General features: G+C 31.6%; 2 protein-coding genes, 2 long non-coding RNA genes and 1 pseudogene across 5 annotated transcripts; 2 read left to right on the forward strand and 3 right to left on the reverse strand.

The window, feature by feature from the left end:
* The first annotated feature begins 71 nt into the window (after positions 1–71).
* Positions 72–2284, forward strand: LOC118646178 (mediator of RNA polymerase II transcription subunit 27-like). The gene is given in 6 exon segments (XM_036288536.1): positions 72–258; positions 930–1113; positions 1199–1468; positions 1571–1871; positions 2030–2077; positions 2079–2284. Coding segments are annotated over 5 exon segments (879 nt in total). The 5' UTR covers positions 72–258; positions 930–940; the 3' UTR covers positions 2166–2284.
* Positions 2285–2599: 315 nt separating this feature from the next.
* Positions 2600–5448, reverse strand: LOC118646111 (annotated as a pseudogene).
* A 222-nt stretch (positions 5449–5670) lies between these two features.
* On the reverse strand, positions 5671–24554 carry LOC105833282 (fatty acid synthase-like). Its single transcript, XM_036288312.1, is given in 22 exon segments — positions 5671–5809; positions 5902–6156; positions 6325–6579; positions 6698–6873; positions 6876–7178; positions 7305–8136; positions 8248–8819; positions 8822–8940; positions 9016–9260; positions 9444–10468; positions 10560–10955; positions 11029–11330; positions 11396–11892; positions 12029–12346; positions 12682–12842; positions 12914–13118; positions 13190–13483; positions 13982–14400; positions 14674–14905; positions 15013–15263; positions 24174–24366; positions 24470–24554. Coding segments are annotated over 21 exon segments (7140 nt in total). The 5' UTR covers positions 24346–24366; positions 24470–24554; the 3' UTR covers positions 5671–5698.
* Positions 17529–19005, reverse strand: LOC118646045. 2 transcript variants are annotated; one of them, XR_004963678.1, is made up of 4 exons: positions 18619–19005; positions 18134–18392; positions 17838–18067; positions 17529–17723 (listed from the first exon to the last, which is right to left on the reverse strand). It is a non-coding gene; the product is annotated as an uncharacterized LOC118646045 (long non-coding RNA). The 2 variants fall into 2 exon arrangements; XR_004963677.1 differs by having other exon boundaries at positions 18134–19005.
* On the forward strand, positions 24340–25360 carry LOC118646046. Its single transcript, XR_004963679.1, has 3 exons — positions 24340–24377; positions 24669–24843; positions 25110–25360. It is a non-coding gene; the product is annotated as an uncharacterized LOC118646046 (long non-coding RNA).
* Positions 25361–26635: the final 1275 nt, after the last annotated feature.

Raw genomic sequence — 26635 nt, forward strand, 5'->3', positions numbered from 1 at the left:
CTGGTATTATGAATGACAACTGAACTGCCATCTGACGATATGTTGGATTAATTAGGGAGTACGCGAACGGACGGTCAAGGGAAATGGAGGGACCAACAGGGACCAAGCGTAACGGAATAAAATGTCAACTGTGCGTTCTAAGTTTTATATTAAAAAAGTACGCTAATTGGAAATTAAATTGAGGCTGAAACTACTACTTGTCCTCAGAATTTAATCGCTCGGTGATTTTATAATCGACTGCGCTGAAAGTAGACATAGGTACGTTAAACGTGATTTATTCTTGTCTTATAGGTTATAAAACGCCGTATCGCACATAGACAATACATTAGAAAGTAAATATTTCCCTATTTTTTTTAAATTGAACTTCTTGTGCCCATCTTTCCTCTGTTTTTTTCATGTTGCAGAAAAAAAAGAGAAAAGGTGAAAGAAGTGTAAGAAATTCAATTAAAAAGAGACTTTCTTAATAATTAATATAAAATAAGATATTAAAAATTATCCATCGTCTATTGAGACTATATAAGTAATAATATAAAATATATATATTTTTTTTATCTCATTCTCGAAGAGCACACACTTTTAGATACTTTAATTTATAAAACGGAAATAGATCACTACTCAAGTGGGAATTCAGACTAGATATTTTCGTATCTGAAACAAAAGAAACAAATCTGCTTCTTAATAAATATTTTTATGACATGTAAAGTAAATTACAAAATAATATAGAAATGTATTATTATTAATTCAACAAGAACACAATAGAATGAGTAGTAACAAATGAATTAAAATAAATAGAAATTATCATTCTCACTCGTTACATGCTAGTCCTGACTTTGCATCAAGTAGAAAACTTTAAAATATTTCACTGCATGTACAAATTTGTTGCATTATGAAGAATATACTGTATGGTAGAAAAATAGCTGTAATTTCAGCAGGTGTGAGAATGGAGCAGCTACAGACAGCGCTGACTGCTATCAAAGTGCTCCGTTCTAATGTTGGGCAAGTGTTTGAGTCCCTAGGAAATGGTTTACGAGTAGAACATGGAGAGGAGAGTAAAGAATCCAAGTACTTGCTTGAGTTACAGGAACTGTTGACTACTGTAAATGTTAACTTGAGGTAACATTTGAAACCAGGTCTTATATTTTATGAAGAATTATGAAGGACTATACAAATTAATTTATGCCACTTTAAAACACTTTAGGGATGTAGAACAGGCGATAAGTAGTTTAAATCCTCCACCTGGTCCATTTAATTTAGCCAGCACAACTTACCTCAGTCAGGAGACTACGCAGGAAAGACAGGCGCTTTATAGCACGCTTGTCAATAGCTACAAATGGACGGACAAAATTCACGAATATAGTAACGTTGCTCAGATATTGCTTAGCCAAAACTCACTAAAGAGATCTTACACGAGTGCAAGTAGAACGAAGAGAGGAAGATTTCCCACTAGCTATCATAATGTACCTCAGCAGTAAGTGATTTCGATTATTTCTTACAAGGCATAATTAGCAATAAGCGATAAAAGAAGCGCTTGTTTCGAAGCATGAATTTTAATCAGTTTTAATATGTGAAGGCAAGTCGATACTATGATATCGACGTTTGACCGACTATTTCCCGACATGACGGTGTCGGTGTCCCGTCCGTTTGCGTCAAACGCAGTGCTACATATTACTCTAGGACACGTCCTGAAAGCGATAATAGCGTTTAAAGGACTGATGATAGAATGGGTGGTGGTCAAGGGTTACGGCGAAACGATGGACCTATGGACGGAGTCCAGGCACAAAGTTTTCCGCAAAGTAACGGAAAACGCACATGCCGCGATGCTGCACTTCTACTCGCCTACATTACCCGAGCTGGCAGTGCGATCGTTCATGGTATCGACAGTTCATTAATAATTGTATACTTGTACACCACAAAGTAATACTGTACCGTATAAAACCGGTTTGGATCGATTCTGTCATCCGTTACCTAAGAATTCCTAGAGATACGCGATACGCGTGATCGTTATCACGTTATTTTCTCTTTTTTCCAGACGTGGTTTCACAGTTTAATCAATTTGTTCAGCGAACCGTGCAAACGCTTGCGGTTTGTACTTGCACAGCGCGCTTCCTCCGACTTGGAGAGACTTCCGAACTCTGGAGCCTTATCATCAGGAGTGCAAACCATAAGGCGCAGGCTATTCGAAGCTTGCATTTTAAATAAATAATCGATCTTTGGTACTTTGTCAACAATGTACAATAATATTTAAAACGTAACGATTTGTATTTTTTTCTGAATATATTTATTAGTTAGAACGTTGTATATACTAAAATGTGAATAAAAATATTTTTTTCTATTTCACTACGTTTTCATATGCTAATTAATCTCGTGATAAAATGATAATAACAAAATGCGTAGACCTTTTAATGGTTTTCATTAAGGGATAGTGATAAGGCAAGTAAAACATTTTTACATAGAATGTAAGGGCTTTTCTTTTATAAAAAGAATTCAGTTACATAACATTTAATAAAAATACAAATTGCACAGAACCTCGCGCGTTCTATGAAAGAAAAATTGCAAAGTATTCAGACCCGTACATTAATCCGAAACAACATAATCATATCACATAACACTGCCGATGAAGATAGAAAGCTAATTGGATACACAACTAGATCCCGTCTCAGAATTATTGGTTTTCGCCCATTTGACTATAAAACTGTCCGAATTTCCATCAACGTCCTCTAATTCTTCGAATAAACTTTGCCGCTATCTTGGCGCATCCTCCTAACTTTGGTATCATGGAGAAGCTACACTCCGCGTCTGCATCCATCTCGACAGATTCCGATAGCTTTATCTTCAACTGCTCGTCTAGACCAGGCCCCTCGATCAGGAACCTACCCTTCGTCAAAGAAGTCGGCAACGGATTGCGGAATTTGGCCGAAGCGTGAAGAGTCTGACCGACGGACTGCGTCATTATGCAACTATATATCAAACAATCTCATTAAATATCTTATTTTCTCTTCTTAGAGAGTTTTGCACTTATCGCTTACAAATGTTGGTTACGCGCATTTCGATAATAATTACCGTGATCTTAATGTCAGGTTTCCTAACACGGAAGTCGTCCTGCGCAAAGTACTCGAAGTTCGTGTCCTTCACGGTGGCAAGGCAGGAAAGGAAGTGAAGGCGCATTGGTCTAATAATCTCTGATCGTACTCTTCCCAGGACACATCCATGCGAATTCTTCGAACACCCCTGGCCGGACCAGTCTGTCGATGTTCAACCTCTTCACTGGATTGCCTACACGACCGGTGTACAGCACAGTCTCCACTCTCAGAATTACAGACACAACAGTATTCCATCGTCGAATGTCGATTTTCTATTAATAGTACGACGCTGTTGGAAAAAAAAAATTGCGAGCGAATATCGCAAATACAATAAAAGGCAAATGTATCAAAAGTAGATAGACACGACTAAACTAAGTATGAAAAAATTAATATAAATTTAAATACTTTTATATAATTTTTATATTAGATTAATACTAATGTTACTATTAACACATATTATCTTGCCGTAAATTTTGGTTAAGTAATACTACATTATTTAAAGAGCACTTGCAGAAATATAGTAAAGTAACCCAATCAAAAAGCAAGTACCTGAATGGTTGCCCGATTATGATGTCATCGCGCAGTTCGAAAGTGAACATGAACGTCGTTGAACTCCTCGTTGAGATAATAACGGCTAAATAAAGACTCGCTCTGGCGCAGCGCCTTTAGCATAGCAACACGTTCTTCATCGGACTCTAATAACATTAAAATGGTTATTATTACATTTTACATTTGGCATTAATAGTCAAGCAGATGTCACATTATATTACATTAGCATTTTAGAATTAAACAAACCAATACATTGATTGCAAAGCTGTGAAAATTTAAATAAAATAATCGATAAAGTTATAATTCTTCTTTCTGTTACATATATACAAGTGCTTGAAAATTAAAGAGGGGAAACGTTAGAAACTTTTGTAACGGCAAAAACTCGGTAAACTTTGACTCGTTACTATAAATATATGACTGAATTTAAAACAAAATTTTTTTGTGCGGACTATTTGTACTATATATTAACATTAAAATACTTTTACGTATAAGACACAACAATTATCCAAGTTACAAAATATGAACCTGTTACAACACCTGAGCCATCGTGCGATGTAAACCCTTAACAATTTATTTAACTGCGCTATATTTTTTAAATCTCTTACTTTTTGGATACTTGTAAGTGTGCGTGATGTCCTCTCTTGTCCATCTGCCAAACCGCTTTCGTGCTGATCAGCTGGCCGATACTGCAGAATCATCATCGTCTCATTATTCAACGCCATCGGTTCTAATTTTTAATTTGCTATGAGACAATACAAACAAATTCGCCATACGTACCCGTACATGTCCTTGCGGACCACTTCAACGGCTGCGTAGGCCCGTTGTAACGCCAGTAGACTACCTCGGCGAAAAGGAACGCGTTGTCGTAGGGACGCAGGACTTCACCCTTCTTCACGGCGGCCACCGATGCCGGTCTGCAACGATACACGCCCTCGCTCCGTTCTGAGGAGTCGCGTCGATCGCCTGCCATCCCGAGCAATCCGACGACAAATCCAATCGCGTCATCCAGACTTCGTTCCAAACGTGAAAATTCCTATCAATATTTATTAATTATTTTATTACCTATCGTCATCAACGTTTTCTAGTGTTCATCTAAAATCAACTGCGAGAGCACACTCGCTCGAGTAATAAAATCAATCTTTTTTTTCCTCGATTTCACCATTTTCCTTTTCCTTATTGCGTTTGATCGTGACTTACATTATATTAATCAAAAAGGCGTTTTTTCCATCTTCAAATTACCATATGGAATCGTTGTTAAGCTCCTCCATGATCTTGCCTCCGCATCCACGAAGTAGTCCACGGTCAGACTACTCTGGGTATCGTGCGCACTCGAGTAGTTGGTTATCACTCGACAGGGTATACCGAGAGTGCGACAATTTTCAAACAACTGTATTGTTTCTAATATTTATGCTAAAATTTTGAAAAAATGGATTAACTTAAAGTTTATAGAAAGTATTTACAAACTTTGGTATTAAAATTTAAGTAATTTTATACTTAAAAAATTATTATACTTCGCGATTAAAAAAAATGAGTTTTTGCAGTTTTTACAGTTTTTTGAGCTTTTTTTCATTTATTGCGGTATTTGAAAGGTACAAAGGCGCTGAATTTTTAGTTATGGGTGGTAACAAAAGAGTATGTATGCAAAGGGTTAATATTAAAGAATAAAGGAAAGAGTAGTGAATCGTTACTTTTTAGATAACGGTAACGGTAATAAATTATTTTTAGAAGTAACTTTCCTATATATATAATGTATTATTTCCCAGGTTATATAATGTATTATTAAAATGCGCGCACAACAATACACACTATTTATTGACATTTTTATTAATTTTATTAATTTAAGGAACAAATAAAAAGGGTATAAAAAAATACCTTATATTGTAGTATACATATATAGTATTTATTATACGTTACAAATAATTATAATTTTTTTTAATTTAGCCCATTTACACCTTTTCTTTTAATTCAAGTTAGTATACTAAAAAATTGTGTGTGTATATAATGTTTTTAATTTTTTAACGATTAATCGCTGATTTTTCTCTTTTAATAATGTTGCATAAATTATAACCTCAAATGATAAAAGGTGGTTCCCCGTTTATTGCAGCTGATACTTTTTTATTTCTCAATATTGTCACATGATTACCGTCGACGTAATGTACTTGAATCATATTTTGAGTAACCTTAAATAATTATATTTTTTATTAATTCTAAAAATTTTGATGGCTTATTGCAACAAGAAATAAATTATTATATGTGCAACTTTTAAAAATACCTTATGCAAACCATAATCTTCATCTGTTATTGATATATGCAACGGCTGTGTAGGTTTTAGCAAGATTATAGGAGATTTAATTGGTGGCAAAGTAGAAGGATCGTAGTGCCGAATAGCGGATGAATATTTGTAAACTGTAGTACACAGCGTTTTTAAATTTGCTGGAGACAGTGATCTATTCATAACTAAAAACGATCTTGCGAAAATATCGTATCGCTCTTCCCAGGTATTACATTTCTCTAATTCCATTACAATCTATATTACACATTTTTTTAAATATAAAAATTTACATTACAAAATAAAAATCCATAAATTACAAAATTATAAAATAGAAAATATTGATAATAATTTCCACAAAAAATACAAAATATATCACAAATGTACAATAAATTTTAACTTGTAAAATTGAAAGCACGATTATACCTTTTTATTAATTTCTTGTGAGTAAATTTTCATAATATTGATTAAAACAGCAATCTGAAGATGCGTTTCGTTAAAATTTGATGTAAAATGTTTATACATCATTTTTATTTGTTCGGGAGCGCCGTCGATAAGAACCAAACGTCCTTTAAAATTCAAGGCTTCCAATCTTCTTGTTAACTCTATTGCAATAATAGACCCGAAGGAGTATCCTACCATTACAAAGTTCTTTCCGTCTTTTAATTTTGGTAATACATGCTATGAAAATATTAATGTAAATATCAAAATATTTCTGAATTTATGCCTTACAAAATAAAATAATAAGAATTCTATATAAATATAATATAAAATTACTATATATAGTGCGATTGCGTACATTAATTATACGATTAGTTGTCTCCAATATGACGTCCGTAGCATCAATGTTATTATTTATTGTGTTATACTGTAAAGACGTTGCTAAAAATTTAATATCTGCTGATAAATATTTAAATACCGTTCCACACCCGTCCATTCCCGGTATAAGAAAAACTTCAGTCGTACTATTTCGACTTTAGTCGAGAGATCGAAACATAACTTTGAAACAAAATCTTCGTCTTCCACAATACCAATTGGCAATTTCATGATATAGGCCTCTCCAGCATTAAGATTATTCTCATATTGTATATTATTATTACTGACGTTTATATTGGACATTTCGTTAAGTTTCGCAAAGGTGAGATTAGATAGCTCTTGTGTAGTAAGAAAAATGTCAAATTCTCGTTCCAAAGTTTGTTTGATTTCAACAGCCATCATGGAGTCCATTCCAAGTTCAGCCAGAGACGTATTTTGACTTACAACGTTCATGTCTTTTATATCTGTAATATAAATAAAAAGTTATTTTGACTTGAACTGTAATGTACTACCAGTAATTAATTACGTAAAATAAAACTGAATAAAAGATATAGTAAGTATGTAAAAGCAAAAAGTAAATATGAACTTACCTAAGATATCGACAATAACTTCCGTCGGAGTTCCATGTCCGATAGATCCTGTTTTCTTTTCTGCCACTACCATACTGCTAACAATAGGCTGGCTTTGAAGTAAAAACTTATCAAGTTCATTGAGGCAACATGATATTTTTTGTTGTAAGGTACCACCAATAATCAATTCCTTCTCATTCTCCTGCATATCAGCGACGAGACCCACGTCACCTACAGCGCCCCATTGAATTGCCAATCCGGGTAATCCTTCCTCCGCTCTCTTTTCACACACTCTTTCCATAACAGAGTTAGCCATGCCATAATTTGTTTGTCCAGCATTGCCTCTACCACAGGAAACGGAAGAGAACACTACGAAATGTCTCAGTTTAGAGCAAAGCTTTCTGGAAAGTTTATCCAAAATTTGTGTTGCACGAGCTTTCGACTGAAAGGACTCTGCAAATGTCTCCACGGTTTGATTCTTTAAAACGTTATCCTTCAACACCACACCGAGGTTGAATATCGCGTCCACTGGTGCTTTGTTTTCCGCAGTTCGCAAGAGGTATTCACAATCTTCGGAATCAGCGACATTGATATGCTTGATAATTAACACATTTACACCATACGATTCCCATAGTCGAATCTTCATGCGTTGATAACCGTTTTTTACTCCAGTTCGTGAAACCAATACTATGTTTCTGGCACCACGAAATATTAGCCAATCTGTTAACTCTAAACCAAATCCACCCAAACCACCCAATATAATATAACTTTTATTCCTGAGACAATAATAACGACGATATGCCATAATAGGCTCATTTAAAGGTTTATTTCTGTCCCGAATATTTATTATAATCTATAAACATATACATATATTAAAAATAAGCGTAAATTACGTATGAAATATTTCTGTACAACACTATAACGGAAAAATAAATGTATATTTTACAGATAATTACAAATGTACCTTTCCCATGTGTTTTCCACTTGCCATGTATCTAAAAGCTTCTTCAATATCTGTTTTCGGAAAAACTTTTACTTGAATAGGTTTAATAGTACTGTTCTTAAGATCATCACTTATCATTTTGCGTAATATTGATTTATAATTGTGATCACCAATAAATAAATTATCTAATAAAATTCCATGAAAGCTAATACCTTTCTGAAACGCAGAAATATAAAGAGGATTGTTAGAAATAAAATCAAACTTTCCGATCTCCAAAAAACGGCCGTTTTGTGCTAAACAACGAACGGAGGCAGTTAGCTTTTCTTCCGCCAGTGAATTTAACACGATGTCAACGCCACGACCATTTGTTTGCCGCATGATCATTTGTTCAAAACTGGTATCTCGAGAATTTCCAATATGTTCATCCAAAATTGTAGAAAACATTTTTTTAATAAAATTTCGTTTGTCGCTCGTGCCTACAGTAGTAAACACTTCGCATCCTTCTTTGAGAGCGAGATGAATAGCTGCCTGTCCAATGCCACCACTACCAGAGTGTATAAGTATTTTATCGCCTTTTCTCATTTTTCCAAAATGTATAAGGCAAAGTAAACTGTACTGTAAACGCATGGGACCGTCGCAGCCTCTTCAAATGTCCATGCGTCCGGTATTTTCCAACAGAAGTCTTTATTCTTTACAACAACGTTTGCTATACAACTAAAAAAATTATATCAAGCTGGTTTTAATTTTTTCATATTAAAAAATGTAACTAGTTTTTAAAACATTATTTACTCAGTATCATGAACTCCCATTACTCGTTGTCCAGTAGCATCGAATCCAACGTATTCCATTCCAAGAGGAATATATTCAAATAACCGTCCCCGTGAAATAGCCGTATTAAGTATTAATTTACCAGTTGCAAACATGACATCTCTAAAATTCAGGGATGAGTAAACCACATATACCAAATCTTCAAGAGGAGATTCAATAGATCTATTATTTTCCATCCAATAAAATGTACTCAAATCATTACGAATCTACAAAAGTCAATTATAATACAATATATAATGTAATATATAAAACAATAATTTCAATAAATGAATTGTAAATAAAAATTATAAGCAAAAATTAAAATGCGTGAAAGTACATATTATTATTATGCATATCAATAAATTATCGATATACTTTAAAAATATTTTTTTTTGCATCACCACACATACCGTTTGACTAACGTGAGCGGTAGAAACAGGTTCGGGTTCCTGTCGTGATAATGCTAAATGTCTGTACGATCCCCAGATTCTATCAGATCGCAATACATTAATTGTCATATCTTTTTTCAATTGTTGTAAATAAAAGGGGTTTTGAAGAGAAAATTTAGGAGCCTCCTTGTCTTGAATAAGCACACCCCTAACAAGTTCTCCTCCTGGTTCTTTTCTCAAGCAGTTAATAAAACCCAACAGACCACATTCAGAGTCTCCCTCTCCAACAACTATGATTCTACTATCCTCCTCAAGTTTGCTTTTGTCGCTTATAAACGGCTTTAAATCATCTAACCAGTTAAAATTATTATTATTTATATGAACAACAATGCGTTTTTTTACATAAACTTTCTTCTTCATAAGAACAATCATTTCTTTATCGGTGCACTTTTCAAGAATAACGTTTAATTCGTACTGTTGCTGATACTTGCTATAGTCACATATGTCGCATTTTTCACGTGTCAACAAATAGCCACCTTCTTTGAGAAACGGCAAAACTTGTTCTAAAGAAGTTGGCTGTTTAGACAGAAGATTGAATCCGGCAACTATTAAGACTTTATCGTTTACAATTGGTTTGTTTATGTCAGTGATTAAAATATTTTGTGATAGGGCTTCTGAACTGAAACGATTCGGTGATGTTAATAAAGTGACATTCGTTTGTATCAATGGTATATCCTCAAAAGCTTCAATTAACAATGAAGATGAAAGGTATTCTAATGTAACACTGTCGTCGTCTTTTACCAGCTCAATGGCTTTTACTTTAGTGATTTGATGATCTTCTAGCACGAGTTGTGCTGATATCCGAATCGCTTGTTTTAAAGAAATTTTAGCGCGATCTTGGTGAGCTATAAATGTGTACTGCTCAATAACAGCAACTTGATTTAAGTTTCGGCGAAAAATCTGAGTAGCTTTAAGGCCTTGTACTTCTATTCCACCAGCTCTTATTGTGTCTATCTCTCTGTATATTTGTACTGGTAATATAGTATCTAAAATGTACCTTTATATAATACCACATAGATTTTGTGCAACTTATTGTCTGTTACAATTAATACCTACATGTATGCATGTCTGACGTACCTTTCACGTAATCTGAATTATTCTGTAGCATTGAAATATGAAGTTCAGGATTAATCACCAGTTTTTGAATACCGGTAGGAACATACAAATCTCTAGTATCGTATCCGATGAGACGCATTTGTAACATGGCATCAATAAATGTTACCCAGTTTTTCCATACGATATGTCCTTTATTGCCTGAAACGGATGCACTTTTTATTCCACGAAACCAACCACTATACTGATAACCGCGGAGTTTCAACTCCTTATAGATATCTCGGGTCGTCAGTTGCTCTTCTTCATCATAATTTTCTGATAATAAATCTGTCGAAGTCATTTCTTGTTCTGGATTCAATATGTCGTATGCTGTGCCTGTTACCACAACGCTATCACCTTCGGTTATTTCAAACTTCCCATCTAGAAAATTTTTGTGTTTGATATATATTTTTATTTTCCACGGTTACTTTAAAATTACTTATTCCACAAATACCTTTCTGTATCGCAATCCTTAATGTCACAGTATTATTTTTTATCAAATGTGTAGCACGAATAAATTTTACATCTCGAAATATTATCGGTACTGTTGAGAACATTAATCCTTTCATTATGCCAATAGTTTGCCAAACAAGTACAAGATAACTTGTTGCGGGCAGCAAATTTTTCCCATTGATCACGTGTCCGACCAAATAATCGTAATCTACATCTTTAAGGGCAATTTCGATGTATCTTTCTCTTTCCACATACTCATGTGTTTTACAGTCCGGTATAAACCAATTTTCAGAATGATTCCATCTAAAATTACATAAAAAGACTTGCTCATATACTATAAAAGTATATATATTACTGTAATATATTACCTGATCGATGGAGAGATCATAGGAGTTCCTCGGCTAACTGGAAATTCCACTGGTGGGTACAAACTGGCGATCTGCGGCTGTAAACCATAATTGTAAAGCCGTCCAATTCCTCTTAAAAATACTTCAATATTTTGTTCAGTGCGTCTATTCAATACAATGTTTGCTTTTGTACCCAAGGATTCTTTCAAAACTTTTTGCAAAATGTTATCTGGTGCGATTTCGATAGTCACAGCATTACTTGGAATTAGTTGCGTGGTTTGTTCAAAAAGAACAGGGTTTAATATACTATGTGTATGATAATCCGCTGATGATAAGCTTGCCGCTGAAGTAAACCATTCCGTACAAGGTATTGAAGAACTTATCCATTTTAAACTCCGTTTTTTTGGCCGTGGTATTACATTGTTTAAATTTAACAGAAGTTGAGTTTTAATAGATGCGAGATATGAACAATGATACGGTACGTTGCAGTAGATCTCTTTTACATGAATATTATTAAGCTGATATAAAAATACAAAATTTAACACGTGTAAAGATAAAGTAAATTGTAGTTTTAGTTTAAAAAATTAATATTATTAAAATTATTAAGTTAAATTTTTCATTTGCTAACTCAATACAAAAGCTATTTTGTCTTACCTGTAATTCTTTCATGAATTTTTGTACAGACTCCGTAGGTCCACACACAACAATGCTGTTCTCGCTATTGCGACATATTATTTTAATATCCGTTGGACACATATTTCTTAGACTTCCATAATCAAAACTGACATGTGCCATAGAACTACAAATTATTTTTTCTTCAACACATGCCAAACCAATGAAGTATGCTGACAAAATAGTTTGTTCAATAGTAAGACATTTATCCGCGTAGGCGCAACCGAGTTCACCAGCAGAATGACTAATCATGTAATCCGGAATAATTTCTAAGGATGTCAAAAGGTCTACTAAGCCAATCTACAAATATGTACAAATTATATTACAATCAGACACCATATTTATAAATATTAATTAATCATAAATCAGTAAAATGTAATTTAAAATACATATTTATTAATCACATATGTATATATACATATGTTATATTGTAAATACATTTATAAATAAATATAAATATATATATGTACTTTATAAGTATATATGTATACCTCTGAAAATAAAATATAATTTAACACATTTTAAATAATAAGATGATATATAGTTCAAGTAAATTAAAACATTACAGAAAATTTATATTTTTGTTTTAACAATAATTATAATATAATTAATATTATTTATTCATAATATTTTACCTGAATAGCGACAATACCAAGAAAGGCATATAAAGCGTTTTCACACAATATTTCATCTGTCTTTGTCAAAATATTCGTGATATTTATACCATATGGTTGTAAAATATTATCGCACATTCTTATTGTATTTGCAAAAACTTGAAATTTTAACAAGTTTTGTCCTAATTTTAATTAAAAATTGTATTTATTATTCTATTAGTTATATACATATAACGTATAAAGTATTAAGTACCCATTCCTGGCCATTGTGTGCCTAAGGCAGAAAATATAAACCAAACAGGTCTTTTTATGTTTTTAAAATTTTGAATTTCCTGTATTGATTCTTGTTGTTGATTATTAAGTATAATAAATCCTCTCCATAAATGACCTTCTATATTGTCTGCATGGATGTCTTGTAATAAACGGACGTATTCTTCATCTATTGGATAATTAACGACCTAAAGTAAAATATTTTTTGAAACAAAAATTATAATGCAAAGGGTAAAATTTAATTATTTGAAATACTAACGTCTTTTAAAAACAACTTCACAGATTTTTCAGAACGTCCAGATAATATCACAAGCCTTGGCAAGTCATCATTCGGTAAACCATTGTTAATTTTCTGTTTGTAATTCCACTTTAATAATGCATGAACGTTAGCTCCTCCAAAACCGAAAGAACTGATACCTATGTAACCGTTTTTAAGTGGCAGCGGTTTTTCGACGACACAAACAGTTCCATTCATTAAGGCATCTATATCATTCCGTGGTGTTGTATAATTAATATTTGGCGGAACAAAACCGCTTTCGAATGCTATTATTACCTTTAAAATTAATAATAGTTTTAAATTAAAAATTTGAATTAACTTATTAAAGTTAAGTAGAGATGAAAAAAGAGAAATAAAAGCACTGTTTCATTTTATTTAATTAACTCAGTAAACATTTATATATATAATTCTTTTTGGTACAAGTTTGTTACCTATAGAATTCTACCAATCATGTTATAAGCAGAAGCAGAAGATTTTTGGATATACATAACGAACATAATTAACAATTTACTAAAGAGGAAAGAAAGATTAAGGTTATGGAACCTGTAGAAAAAGAGAGAGAGAGAAAGAGAGAGAGAGAGAGAGAGAGAGAGAGAGAGAGAGAATGGGGGAGGGAAATATAAAACATTGTTGTTTTACAAATGTAACATATATATAACATATAAATAATAATATAAAAATAATATATATAAATATATAAAAATAATATATAAATGCATAAAATAAATATTATTTAAAAAATAGTATATAAAGATGTGAACCATTTTGTTTTACCTTAGCAATCTGAGTGATGCCACTTGCTGACTCAGTATGACCAAGATTAGATTTTACGGAACCGATCATTAATGGAGTTGTTCTATTTTTACATAAAACGTTCTGAATTGCATTGACTTCCTGAGGATCGCCGACTTTGGTTCCGGTACCATGTGCTTCAATATAATCCAAGCAAGATGTCGGTATTCCGCACTCATTGTAAAATTCCGTTAGTAGATTAGTTTGTCCTAATTGCGATGGGTACGTAATTCCTTCCGGTTTGTATCCATCACTGTTTAATTTAATATGTGGACATACAGCATAAATCCTTTTTGCATTTTTGGCTTTTTGTAAATATATCACTGCCACCGTTTCAGCACGCACAAAACCGTTAGCAGCGGAATCAAAAGGTTTGCAGTAACCATTAGGTGACAAAACACCTGTAAAATGAGAAATATATTAAAAAGGCGTGTTTCACTTTATATTGAATAAATTTATTTGTCAAAAGTATTATATACTACTACTTGTTTTGTTTATTAAAAATTTTATCCAATTTTGTTAAAAATCTTATTATATTTTTTATATACTTATTAAAGTTATTTAATTTATAAAATTATATTTTTTTAATAAATGGAGAAGTACTTCTTTTAATTCTTATGCGTAAAGTAATCTTTATACACAATTCATAATAGTAACATATTTTTTAAAAATACCAAGATTTGTGAATAGTAAATTAATAATTGGACTAAAACATAAATTTGCAGTCCCAATTATCGCGTCTTCGCATACTCCTGACATTATATAATTGTAACCAAGTGCCACGGCAGAAAGGCTAGAACTACATGCTGTATCGGTTGTATGCGATGGTCCCTTTAAATCCAAGTAGTATGAAATCATGTTCGCTGTAGCACTTTTGCTACATCCAATAACATTTAGGCCACCTAACTAATTATGAAATAATGCATTTCAAAATACTAACACGCACATAATAATAAGTTTAATTATTTTTGTTTTAGTATATTTATGTTATTAATTATAAATTTCTTTTTTACCTGTTTTTTTTTATACAGAAAATCTTTTTGCGATTCAACAAAATATGTTCCTATAATTACAGCAGTATTTTTTCCTCGTAATTGCTTCGGATTGAATCCCGCATCGATAATTGCTTCGTAAGAATGTTCCATTAATAGTCTCGCTTCAGGCGAAAGTGTGTGAGTTTGATCCAAAGATAATTCGAAAAAATTCATATCAAATTTTTTTATATTGGTAACTGTTCCCATACGACTTGACATATCCGGGATATCTAGTAAAAAATAGTTTCATAAAGATGTTATATCCTCGTTCTCTTTTAAAATTTTAATTTAAAGTATACTTTTTCGATATATATATATATATATATATATATATATATATATATATATATAATTTACAATATTTCTTTTAAATTATATAATAAAAATAATAAAGATAAATTATATAAAAGTAAGATCCAAATGCGGACATAAAGATCAGATATCCAGCATAGGACGTTCTGAATAGAACATCCGTTTTAATTCCAATAATGGACATCCTATGAATGTCTATTTATATCCATGGACATGCGGACCTGAATTGGACTTAAAATGGACGTCCTTGGAACATCCAGTGCTATTTGGGATAGTAACGTAAACTATAATAATATATATATATTGTATATATACATATATTATTTAGGTTATACAATTATCTGAGCATAATTTCCCAAAGCACCCCAGCGTATTCAACAGATATTACGCTTCATTTTTTGCGATAGCTTCCTGATGTGCGAAATGATTAATTCCTCTTCTTATTTCTTCTTGCTAATTCTGTATGTTTAATTCCTTGTTCCTTATTCCTCTCATTATGCATGAGCCCATATAATGTGAACATACTGTAGACATATTGTGAATATACTGAAGATATACTTTAGACATACGTATAACATTCTTAAGATATATTCGGTATATTCTCATAAACTGCCAGCGAAATTCTATGGGATAAGGCAACGCGGACATAGTACGTTATGAGTATATACTCGCCATATCACAGACGTATCTCTAATATTATACGAATATTGCAATATACTTTTGCAATATCCTATTATCGTTCTCATAATCTACATGTGCTGTCTGGGGAGATATTAAACTATTAAACATGCTTTAACAGGTACGACGGCTTGGCTGAAACATGTTATATTATAGTCTTCTTTCTCTTACAAAATTGCCGTAAAAATAATTAGAATTTTTTATTTTTTGTTCAAATTTTTTTCAATTCTTAGAAACTCTCAAAAATACTTAAAAATATTAAAAAATTTTTTAATTTAATCAAAATTTTTTATTTTTAAAGTTTTTCCGAGAAACGTTTCAATTATAAAAAATCGAAACATTTATCAGAAATCCTGAAAAATTTTTTTTTAATTCTGACAAATTTTTTCACTAGGGTATATTACGATATCTCAGGAAATCCCTTGGACATCCTCTGGATATCGTTTGAGATATCTACAAGATATCAAATCGGTGGACATTTGTGCATCCCTTGGATATCCCTCGGATATCGCAGACGGTCCACGGATATCCAACGATATTGCGATATCCCAAAATGACATCTCAGGAACATCCCTAGGATAAAGTGTGCTGTGTGGGTAACTACCCATACAGCACAGGTAGATCCTTAGCATGTTCGCAGTATATCACAAACGTAGATTGTGTATATCCCATTAATATTCGAAATACGTACTATGATATTCTAAGAATATACTAATGATATTCCTATGTCTCGCCTAGAAGCCTACTCAGTATATACTCAGAACATTTTTTGTTATATCGTAAGTATATCAACAGAATATCTTGAGCACATTATCAGTAGCTACTCGAAATATCTTTTAGTATATTATGAATATGTTTGTAGAATATATATCTAAAGCGTATATTACTAATAAATTATATATAAATATATGTAGGATATAGTTGGAATATACATATATATAGGAATTCAACACTTGTTTATTTTTACATGAAGTTACATATTCTTATGATATATATATATATATTTAGTATCACATTTTATGAAATTATATATATTTAGTATCACATTTTATGAAATTATATATATTTAGTATCACATTTTTATGAAATTATATATATTATATATGTATTATGCATATACTATCACATTATAGGTGTGTTCAAGGAGACGCTATTAGCGCTATCAGCATCAGTCTATCCTTGTTCTACTTTTCATGTAATGAAGATAGACTGATGCTGGTAATGCTAATAGCGTCTCCCCGAACGCACCCTATATTGCATAGATTACAAACATCGTATAACAGATAATTTTAAAATAAAAATAGAAAACAAAACTCATGTATAACATATCTTCCCTTCCGAAACGATAATGGAAAAACTCGACCACATCAACTGAATAACAAAATTAAATCAAACCCGAACGTAGTAAATGTGAAGCTCGTCAAATATTAATTGTCAAATAATTAACAAAAAAAAAACGTGAAACTTGACTTGAAAAATCACTAAATCATATCTTCAAATATAACTTTTTTCTTTTCCGGCGCGTTCTTTTGCATGGACCAACCATATCTTTATCGGGGCTGAGATTTGATCATCTGTTGCGTTTCATATTGCATTATCTGCAACTATTTGTTGATGATTTGTTGATGATCCATTAACAAATTATTTACGTCTTTGAAGAACATTTTCTTGATACAATTGAGCGATCAATAAAGCTGTCTCTGAAAGAACATGTATTTGTAAAAAAATATACAGAAATTATTTTAGTTATTTCTCAATTAAGAATAATAAAACAGAAGGTAACATACAACATATAAAATAGTTAAATCTTATACCTTTGTGTAAGAGCATCAGGTGATATAGTCATTTCGTGTATTTACAGAATCCAACTGATCGCCTGTTAATGATTCTGTATCAGATGTATCGATAAGATTATCTATGGCAGTCTCGGAATCAATAGATGCCTTCGGCGGAAGTACCACTATCGAATCAATAGATGCCTTCGGCGGAAGTACCACTATCGGTGTAACATTAACTCAGTTTATATTAAAAAGTTAGGTGGCTTCTAAAATAATATACGAGAAATATAACATAATTATCTTGTAGATTAGTCATTAATTGGAGACTTTACCTCGGGTAATGACGGAATTGTTATCAAATGTTTAGAATACCGCATATGTTTAACTGTATTGTAAAAACTCTTTGATTCGTGGAATTGCTTTGAGAATCTATTGCGGTGTCCGGTCAATGTATCCGGGAGCACACCATGGAGCTTAAACAGGATTTTCACGTCACAATCATACAGGTGCGAAGCGTCCTGGATTGGAAACAAAGGCGCGAGTCGGCATTGACCACACAATGTCATCGAGCAGGCAACTGGCACCCAGCACCTAACCAAAAAAATTTTATCTTTTAAATTGACGGGAAATTTAATAGTATTGATGTTAGAAGCATCTTATTCTAAGTTTACTTCTTCCCGTAAATAATTCATATCAACAATAATAATACTCAATGTATATGTGTACGTGTGTGTATGTGCGTGGTAGGATGCATTATATATGTTTTATAGGTATATATAGGATATACATAAATGAAAATATGAATAAATTTACTTACGGAAAGAGGTCGAATCTTGCTGCAAACTTAATAAACAGTATCCCACGTGTATTTTTCCACGAATATTTTAGGAATATCTAAGGTTAGCTGGGAGATTTTATTTCCAGTACAGCCCGTCCACACACGTGATACACGTGCGAGAGTTAAAAAATTGTGTTAGATTAATGCATCCACACTCGACTGCGTTACACAGAAAACCGGGACAAAACGTCTCAACACATGTACGTGCGAGAGTTCAAAAAATTGATACGGGAATGGGATAAGCACGTCGATCGACTTGATCGTATCACACGGCAGATTTGGTTATGCGCGTCATTCGACGTCTTAAAGACGTCTTTCTAAGACGTCGTAAATTTTATTAAAAATTTTAAAGACATCTAAATGGCGTCTCAAATAAGATGTTTTAAAAAAGATGTATTTTAGACGTCTTAAGAGAGACGTATAAAATAAGATTTTAAGACGTCATAAAGACGTCTTTTAGACATGCGTGTTGTCTAGGATTACTGATAATTTTAGTATATCCTGAGAATATCCGCTAAATAGACTCAATATTATTGATGAATGTCTTATATTCTGAGAATATTGGAAAAATAATATACTACAAGATATATTATATGGTTATTATTAGTATATCTTGGATATCTACAGTATATTCAGTGTCAATTCAGTATATACGAATGATATCATGTGCTGTGTGGGTATATGTTAATATGCTCCTTTTGTACAGCGCAGCACCTAATAGGTGTTGGGCATTATTCGAAGTCGGTGCAGGGTCATTCTGACCCTGTTGTGTACTAAGCGTCGATTTTTCAATAGTGAGCACGATGGCATATAGTTTGCGGCCACGTATTCAAAATGCCTTAGTACGTGTCGAGCAAGAATATTTCGATGGCAACAGTTTCTTTTGAGATGAATAATGTGTCAGTACAGTCAAACACTAACACGTCGTATTCAGATTATAGTGAAGCCGTCGCCGACAATAAATAAGTTAACTTTTACCACAAGTCATTTAAATAATAAAGTATTCACATATATGTAATAAGAAATAAATTTTTCTAAAATTTTTTTACAAAAATGTTTGATTTTTTTACCTTAAAAACCACTTTTATTACCTAACAAAATAAATACTTTTTTTTAAGGTACACTAAAGCACAATTTTTTTCTTGATTCTACTACATTTTAAAAATACACACATAAATTTTTAGCCAGAAATATTAAAAAAATAAAAAAATACAATTTTTTTTGTAAATTATGTTTTTTTCAAAAAAATAATTTCTTTGTGAATTTTTAAAAATATGTAAATAATTTCAACAGCACTTTTTATTTATATCAATTGATTTAACAATGTTCCAAGTACATCTGGAAATTTTTTTAAGTTGATCAAACTCGTCAATTTAAAATGGTGGACGATCAAAGTGTGCGTAGGGTCAGATTGACCCACAGTGTTCTCCGTGATCAAAAAAATAGGTGTGTTCTCCGAGGGTTAATGGATAGTTCACATCCGATTTATACAAATCCCATACGCTAATATCTCGATTATTAGTGGACCTAACCAAAGACAATATTGGACTTTTATGTTCATCTCAATCCCTTCTATCTTTTTACGAGCGTTAACCAACATGTTCAGAGACACCCTGTGTAATAAAAGTGTTTTTATTTTTCTGCTATGTAATTTACGAGCGGAGATATCACGATTAAAATTTTTCGCTAAAGAATAAATTTGATCAAGAAACGTCATAGTTGTCGTTGTTATTATTATCGTTGTCGCTCGGCCAAGTGGGGATTTCTATGGTTGCTTTTCGCGCTGCAGATGGCTGTACGAGTTGACACTTGCATCGCTAATTGGCGGTCCGCGCCGTCCGTATGCTTAGGCTGCATTCCGATATTCACTGCCAGCACTGAAATTCTACAGTGTATGTGACGTAAACTCATGAAGTAAGAATAAGGAGACTTATCTACATAGATTGAAAATGGTCACAAAAAATGTTCCGTATGTGGGAATGGAATAATTTGGACCATTTTGTCGCCATCTTGAAGTTTGTATATGTACACAAGTATTACATTTAGTTGAGGTAGTAATGAGTAAGTGTGTGCATATGAAACATCACATACACACACTTACTTATTACTAACTCAACTAAACGTAATACCATGTACATATACAAATTTCAAGATGGCGACGAAATGGTCCAGGTTTTTCCATTTGGCAAACCTGGTCACATACGGAACATTTTTCATAATCAACTTTTTCGCTCTACACTATAGAAGATACGTCTCCTTAGTCTTACTTCGTGCGTAAACTATAGATTTTCAGTACTGGCAGTGAATATCGGAACGCAGCCTTAAGGGGATACTAAACTGCTCGTCAAACTTGATCGAGGTCGATAATGTAGAGTCATTTGGGCACATTATTAACAAAATTTTGTATGTATTTCTTTTATAGATTTAGAAATCCTTTTCCAGAATTAATTGTGGAGAATTTTTAATTCTGTAAACACAATAAAAAGTTGTACATTGGAACAAATTGTACAATTCTGACGATAAAAACAGATAGGATCCTCTTAAACACCGAAAACTTTTTTTCTAAAAGGTTCCTAGGCTTATTCTTAAAGCACAGTATTGTTCTTTGCTGAAATGCCAAGTGCGCTCCATGCTTATTTTATACGTACAAAGTCTAAAACTTTTATACGCAGCCAATGTTTTCACGAGTCGACTACAGAAGTCGATAACAAAACTATAATTTTCTAACTTTCTTTCGTTTTTCGTATGAAATCGATCGCAGTGCACCGCGTTATTATTTGTACTTTAATTTTGGAGAAGGATTTTCAATTCCATGCAATCAATAAAAAGATTTCGGTGTCCGAAAATTAATGATAAAACAGAGCAGTTTAGTATTCCCTTAAGGGAATACTAAACTACTAGTCAAACTTGATTGAGGTCGATAATGTACCCAGTGAACACATTTTATAGCGGCAATATAACATGGAAGTTACATGTAATTTAACATTGTTATTCTTGTGATATGTAGGTGCTATATGACATGGATATATCCTGTTACGTGATATTTGTTATACGCAAGTGATATAGCTTATACATCGTTTTGGCGTTACAGTTATTCAACAAAAATTATATAATCGTAACATAACACGTTCGTATCAATGTTATTACGGAACGATGCGTCGTAGTTTACTCAGAAATCAGACATTATAACATCCTGAATGACAGATTTATTTGATAATAAAAAAAATTATTATAAAGATAATGTTTTCAAAAATAACGGTTTGTCTACAATTACTGCGCACAAAAAATGCACAAAATCGAAATTTATCATGTGCTGAACAAAAACAGAATAATAAATGTATACTATTCAATTTTTCTTAGAATTATTATCTACTATATATAGTTAACCATCTAATTAATCATTTGAACGCTTCAAAGATTAGTGCTAAATAGATCGCAATTTCCATCAAATTATTAAGGTTATGGAAAAAGATAAATTAACAATGAAATTAATAAGTAAATAAATTAATGCTATTTATTTTTAATATGTTTTGCAAAATTTAATTGCTTTTATAAAAAATAATATAGTTGCGTCAGTTTATAACATATACGTATATGTAGACAATAACAACCCAGCAAACACAAAGTTACATGTAACGTGCTTGTTAGTTGTAATTTCCCACTCAATAATATAATTATAATATAACACACGTGTTATATTACAATTACATTGTTGAGTGGGAAATTACAACTAACAGGTACGTTACATGTAACTTGGTGTTTGGTGGGAAGTACCCATATCGATGAGTCAAATTGGCGTAGCAGGTAGAGTACAAGGTTCGTCATCTTACCCACACAGCACACTTTACATTAGATTACAATAGATGTTGTCAGAAGGATAAAACATGTATAGTTAACTTATATTTTTATAAATAAATATGAAGTTTTACCATTTTTTTTACTTTGTTTACTATTTTTATATATGCGCGCAAAATAGTATGTAGACTAACTTATTAAAAAATCTGTTTTTGCTCTGTTTGTATAAAATAAAAAAATTTTTTTAATGTCATTTTATATAATTTTTTAGTATATGTGGCATATTATTAATATGCCACATTGTTTCCATAAGTGTATTTTCTTTATGTTCTGACGTTTTAATCTACGTTTCTTAAAGATTTAATTTACACTTCTGTCACTCTTTTGTTACATTATAATTAACTTTCCCTTTACACTTGATTTATGCTCCATTAATTGTAGAGATAAAAAAGATATGATGGGATATTATTTGGATGTAATAGGATATCGTAAGATATTAATGAATATCTTACAATATCTTATAATATTTTAAGATATTTTTTGGGATATCGAAATATATTAATAAGATATTATATGATATCTTAAGATATTTTACGATATTTTAAGATATTTTTGTAGGATATCCCGGGAACTACTCATTGAGATATCCGTGGAATCGCCTTCGTCTGTCTGGGATAATTTGGGATATCCTAAAGTGTGCTGTGTGGGCGTAGTCATGCTGTATGTTGATATTACAAACGAAACGGTTTATTGTATCACTAATAGAATTAAAGGAAGGTTGTCTGCATCAATACTACATAGTCAATTACAACAATTAAATGTTTAAAACTATTTTATTTAACTAAAATTCTAAAACATTATAAAAAATTGTTACGTCTTGATTGGAAAGAACTTTGCCATTTAATTACTATATAAAAATACTATAACTCTCCAATTACAGGCACACACAAAAAAGTATGCCCAGCGGATTAGACCATAATATCTTTATATTTTTGCTGAATCTAAATTCGAAACCCGTTTTGGCCCATCAGGTAAAAGTTCTTCAGTAACCTTAAAAAATATAACTATTAAAATGACACTTGTCGCACTAAAAATCTTGACGACTAAAACTGTTAGGGATAAAAATTATTCTTATATTTTTGGTTGCTGCATTTAATTCTTACATTAGATTTACCTTTTTGACATTTAATAAAAATCAGTCATCATGTTTATAAAATATAAACCAAGAGTAGATTCTCAAATCCACATAATTCAGGGGAAGGGAATAAGAGATCTACTCAAGGCTTAAATCAAGACAGTATAAAAAGATTAGAAAATCAGATTAATTTTTTTCTGTGATAATGTACGTTTAAGAGCCTACTGTCTTGGTTTACATTTTGTAAATATGATGGTCAATTTCTGTTGAATGTCAAACTATATGAGGTACCGTAAGAATTAAATTTAGCAATCCAAAAATATAAGAATATTCTTTCTCCTTAATAGTTTCAGTCAAGATTATAATTTAGTCCAAAAAGTGTCATTTTAGCGGTTATTTTTTTAGGTTACTGAAGAATCTTGACCTAATAGGCCAAAATGGGCTTTGGATTCGGATTCAGCGACCCCCAAAACATAAGATATCATGATCTAATTTCTAATAATATGCCGGATACAACTTTTTTGTGTAATCAATCAAAGATTGCACTAAGTTTCTACAGGGGTAATGTAAAACTATAATAAATTGTAAATAATAAAATTATCACCTTTTTTCCAACGTTCATGGTTTCCTTTAACAAGGTCAACTTTATTAAACAGATTTTCTCGTAACTGATTCATATTGTCTGAATCTGGAAATCTTCCAGCAATACCAGAAATAACAATATCTTCACCGGAGTTAATATCGTTCCACGATTTACATTCTTTTTTGTCATCCATGGTTTTAATTACTGTTTTGATCTAGAAAAAAGGTTATACGTATATATATATATGTATGACACACACGCGCGCGCGCGCGCGCGTGTATGTGTGTGTGTGTGTGTGTGTGTGTGTAATACTGTACCTAGTTTTGACACTCGCAATATCACCGTGATAGTGTTTAAGTTGTAAGCAAGAAATTGACTTTAATGTCATTTTCTCAAGCTCTGAAGCTATTTATATAAACATCAAATCAAATGTTTATTGTAATATATGTTAATGTAATCTAAGCAATATACGCTGTAGATTTTATAACTATTATAAATATGTAACTTTCCACACAGCACGAGTCGATTATCAATCAACAGAAAAGGTCTAAGGTTGACTTCAAAGTCAAATTAAATGTCGACTTACATCGATAAAAATGTCTTGACTATAGTCTACTACAATCTGCCAGTAAGTCAACTTAGAAATCTACTTTATGGCGACTAAAAGTCAATTTTTAACCGAGGTTGTATGGTAATTATAAATCGACTTTTATAGTCAATTTTAAATCATTTATAATAAATTTTTCTTCTAATAATGACATTTATCAAAAGCTTGCTCAAATTTATTTAAGGGGGTTCCACTAAATCAAAATGAACAGATTTTTATGAAACTTTGTAAAGAAGTTCAAATTAGTGACATAAATTAACTGTTAAAATTTTAGAAAGCTGAACTAGCTAGTTATTTAAATATTAAATATTTTATTAACATGGGTTCTTATGGGAATCGATAATTTTCAGGATTTTTCAGTTTTTATTGTTGTATTAAACATAAAAGTAATAAACAGATGTTAGTAAAACTTTACAACAATACATCTTAACGGTCCAGAAAAGTACTGTTAAATTTTTGAAACGATGCACTTGCTCGTTTGAGTAATATAACTGATAAAATATAAAAATTTACAATAATCAAAGTAATGCAGCACGTAAGTATGATAAATGTGTACTAGTGATCTAACATGAATTTCAAATTGTTGTATTTAGTTATCTAAGAGTGGTACAATAGTAAAAAATGTTTATTCTCAATTTTTAAAATAATTATTGTAGTAATAAAGATATACTTTATAGCCGAATTTGTTCTTATATTCACCATTATTAACTTTAAACCATATACAGGAAAAAAAGGAAAGCAATAAAATGGTCATTTGAATATTTTCCTTTACTTGAACCTCTGTGCCACTTGTTGTGCCGGACCTGAACAGAGAGACTCCCTTAAATTAACCAAATTTGTTGAAATGTCAAACTTAACTTAAATAATAATCTATTTAATAATATATATGGATAAATAATAATAAAACAGTACAATATATTTATTTCCCTTAATGTCTGTTTTCAGTTTTTTTAATTTTTAATTTTTTTACAAGTTTTTTTCAATAACTGTCTTTTTTGTCATTTTTCAAATATTATAAGTAAAATAATTACTAAAATTATATAACATGTAATCTGTTAACTGAATTCTAAAGTCATTTAATATTGTCCAAGCGAATTCAAAATAACAGTTTTTTTCTACCACAAAGTAACAAATAATTAAATATTAAACATAAACTTTTATAACAATCAACGATTCAGACATTTAGTTTTTATTTTATTGAACTTTCAAGTCTTTTCAGAATTTTTGAGTCCATTAAAATGGTTTAATAAAATGTAGATATACATAAAAAGTTAAGTTCAAGTTCCAATTAATTTTATAAATATCCGTTCATTGGACTGATTCATAGGAACGATTCGATCAATCAATATACTTAAATGGTCAAACTTTAAAATTTTTTTCTTTAGATTGATAATGATAATACATGTAATAAGTTTGAGATGTAAAAGCGACGATATGAATATCTCTAAGTATAAAGATTGCAACGAAATATAACATTCCTGGCTTTCTTTCAGTTCTTTTATCCAAGCTCGTTCGGACGAGCAAATTATTTACTAAAATCAGAAAGATGTTACTTAAGGTGTATTTACACTAGGGACTCGGACCGGGCCGTAACCACTATTGTAGTCGAACCGACTACAAAAAACAAAAAACCGGATTAAAATATTATGCAGGCTAGTAGACAGGAATCATAACCGGACCGAAAATTTTATTTCGGTTTTTGAGCCGGGTTTTTTAAATGTTATTTTATTTAAGTCAATCTGTCATCAGTCGCTCTATTTTTAATATGTCTAAACGTTTTCTAACTACAGACACTGTGTTGCACAAAACAATTCTATTAACCACATATTAACATATTAACAAAATAGATTAAAGAAAAATTTTTTTCTATAATTTC

Source organism: Monomorium pharaonis, chromosome 6 (genome assembly GCF_013373865.1).
Source record: "Monomorium pharaonis isolate MP-MQ-018 chromosome 6, ASM1337386v2, whole genome shotgun sequence".
Classification (NCBI taxonomy): domain Eukaryota; kingdom Metazoa; phylum Arthropoda; class Insecta; order Hymenoptera; family Formicidae; genus Monomorium; species Monomorium pharaonis.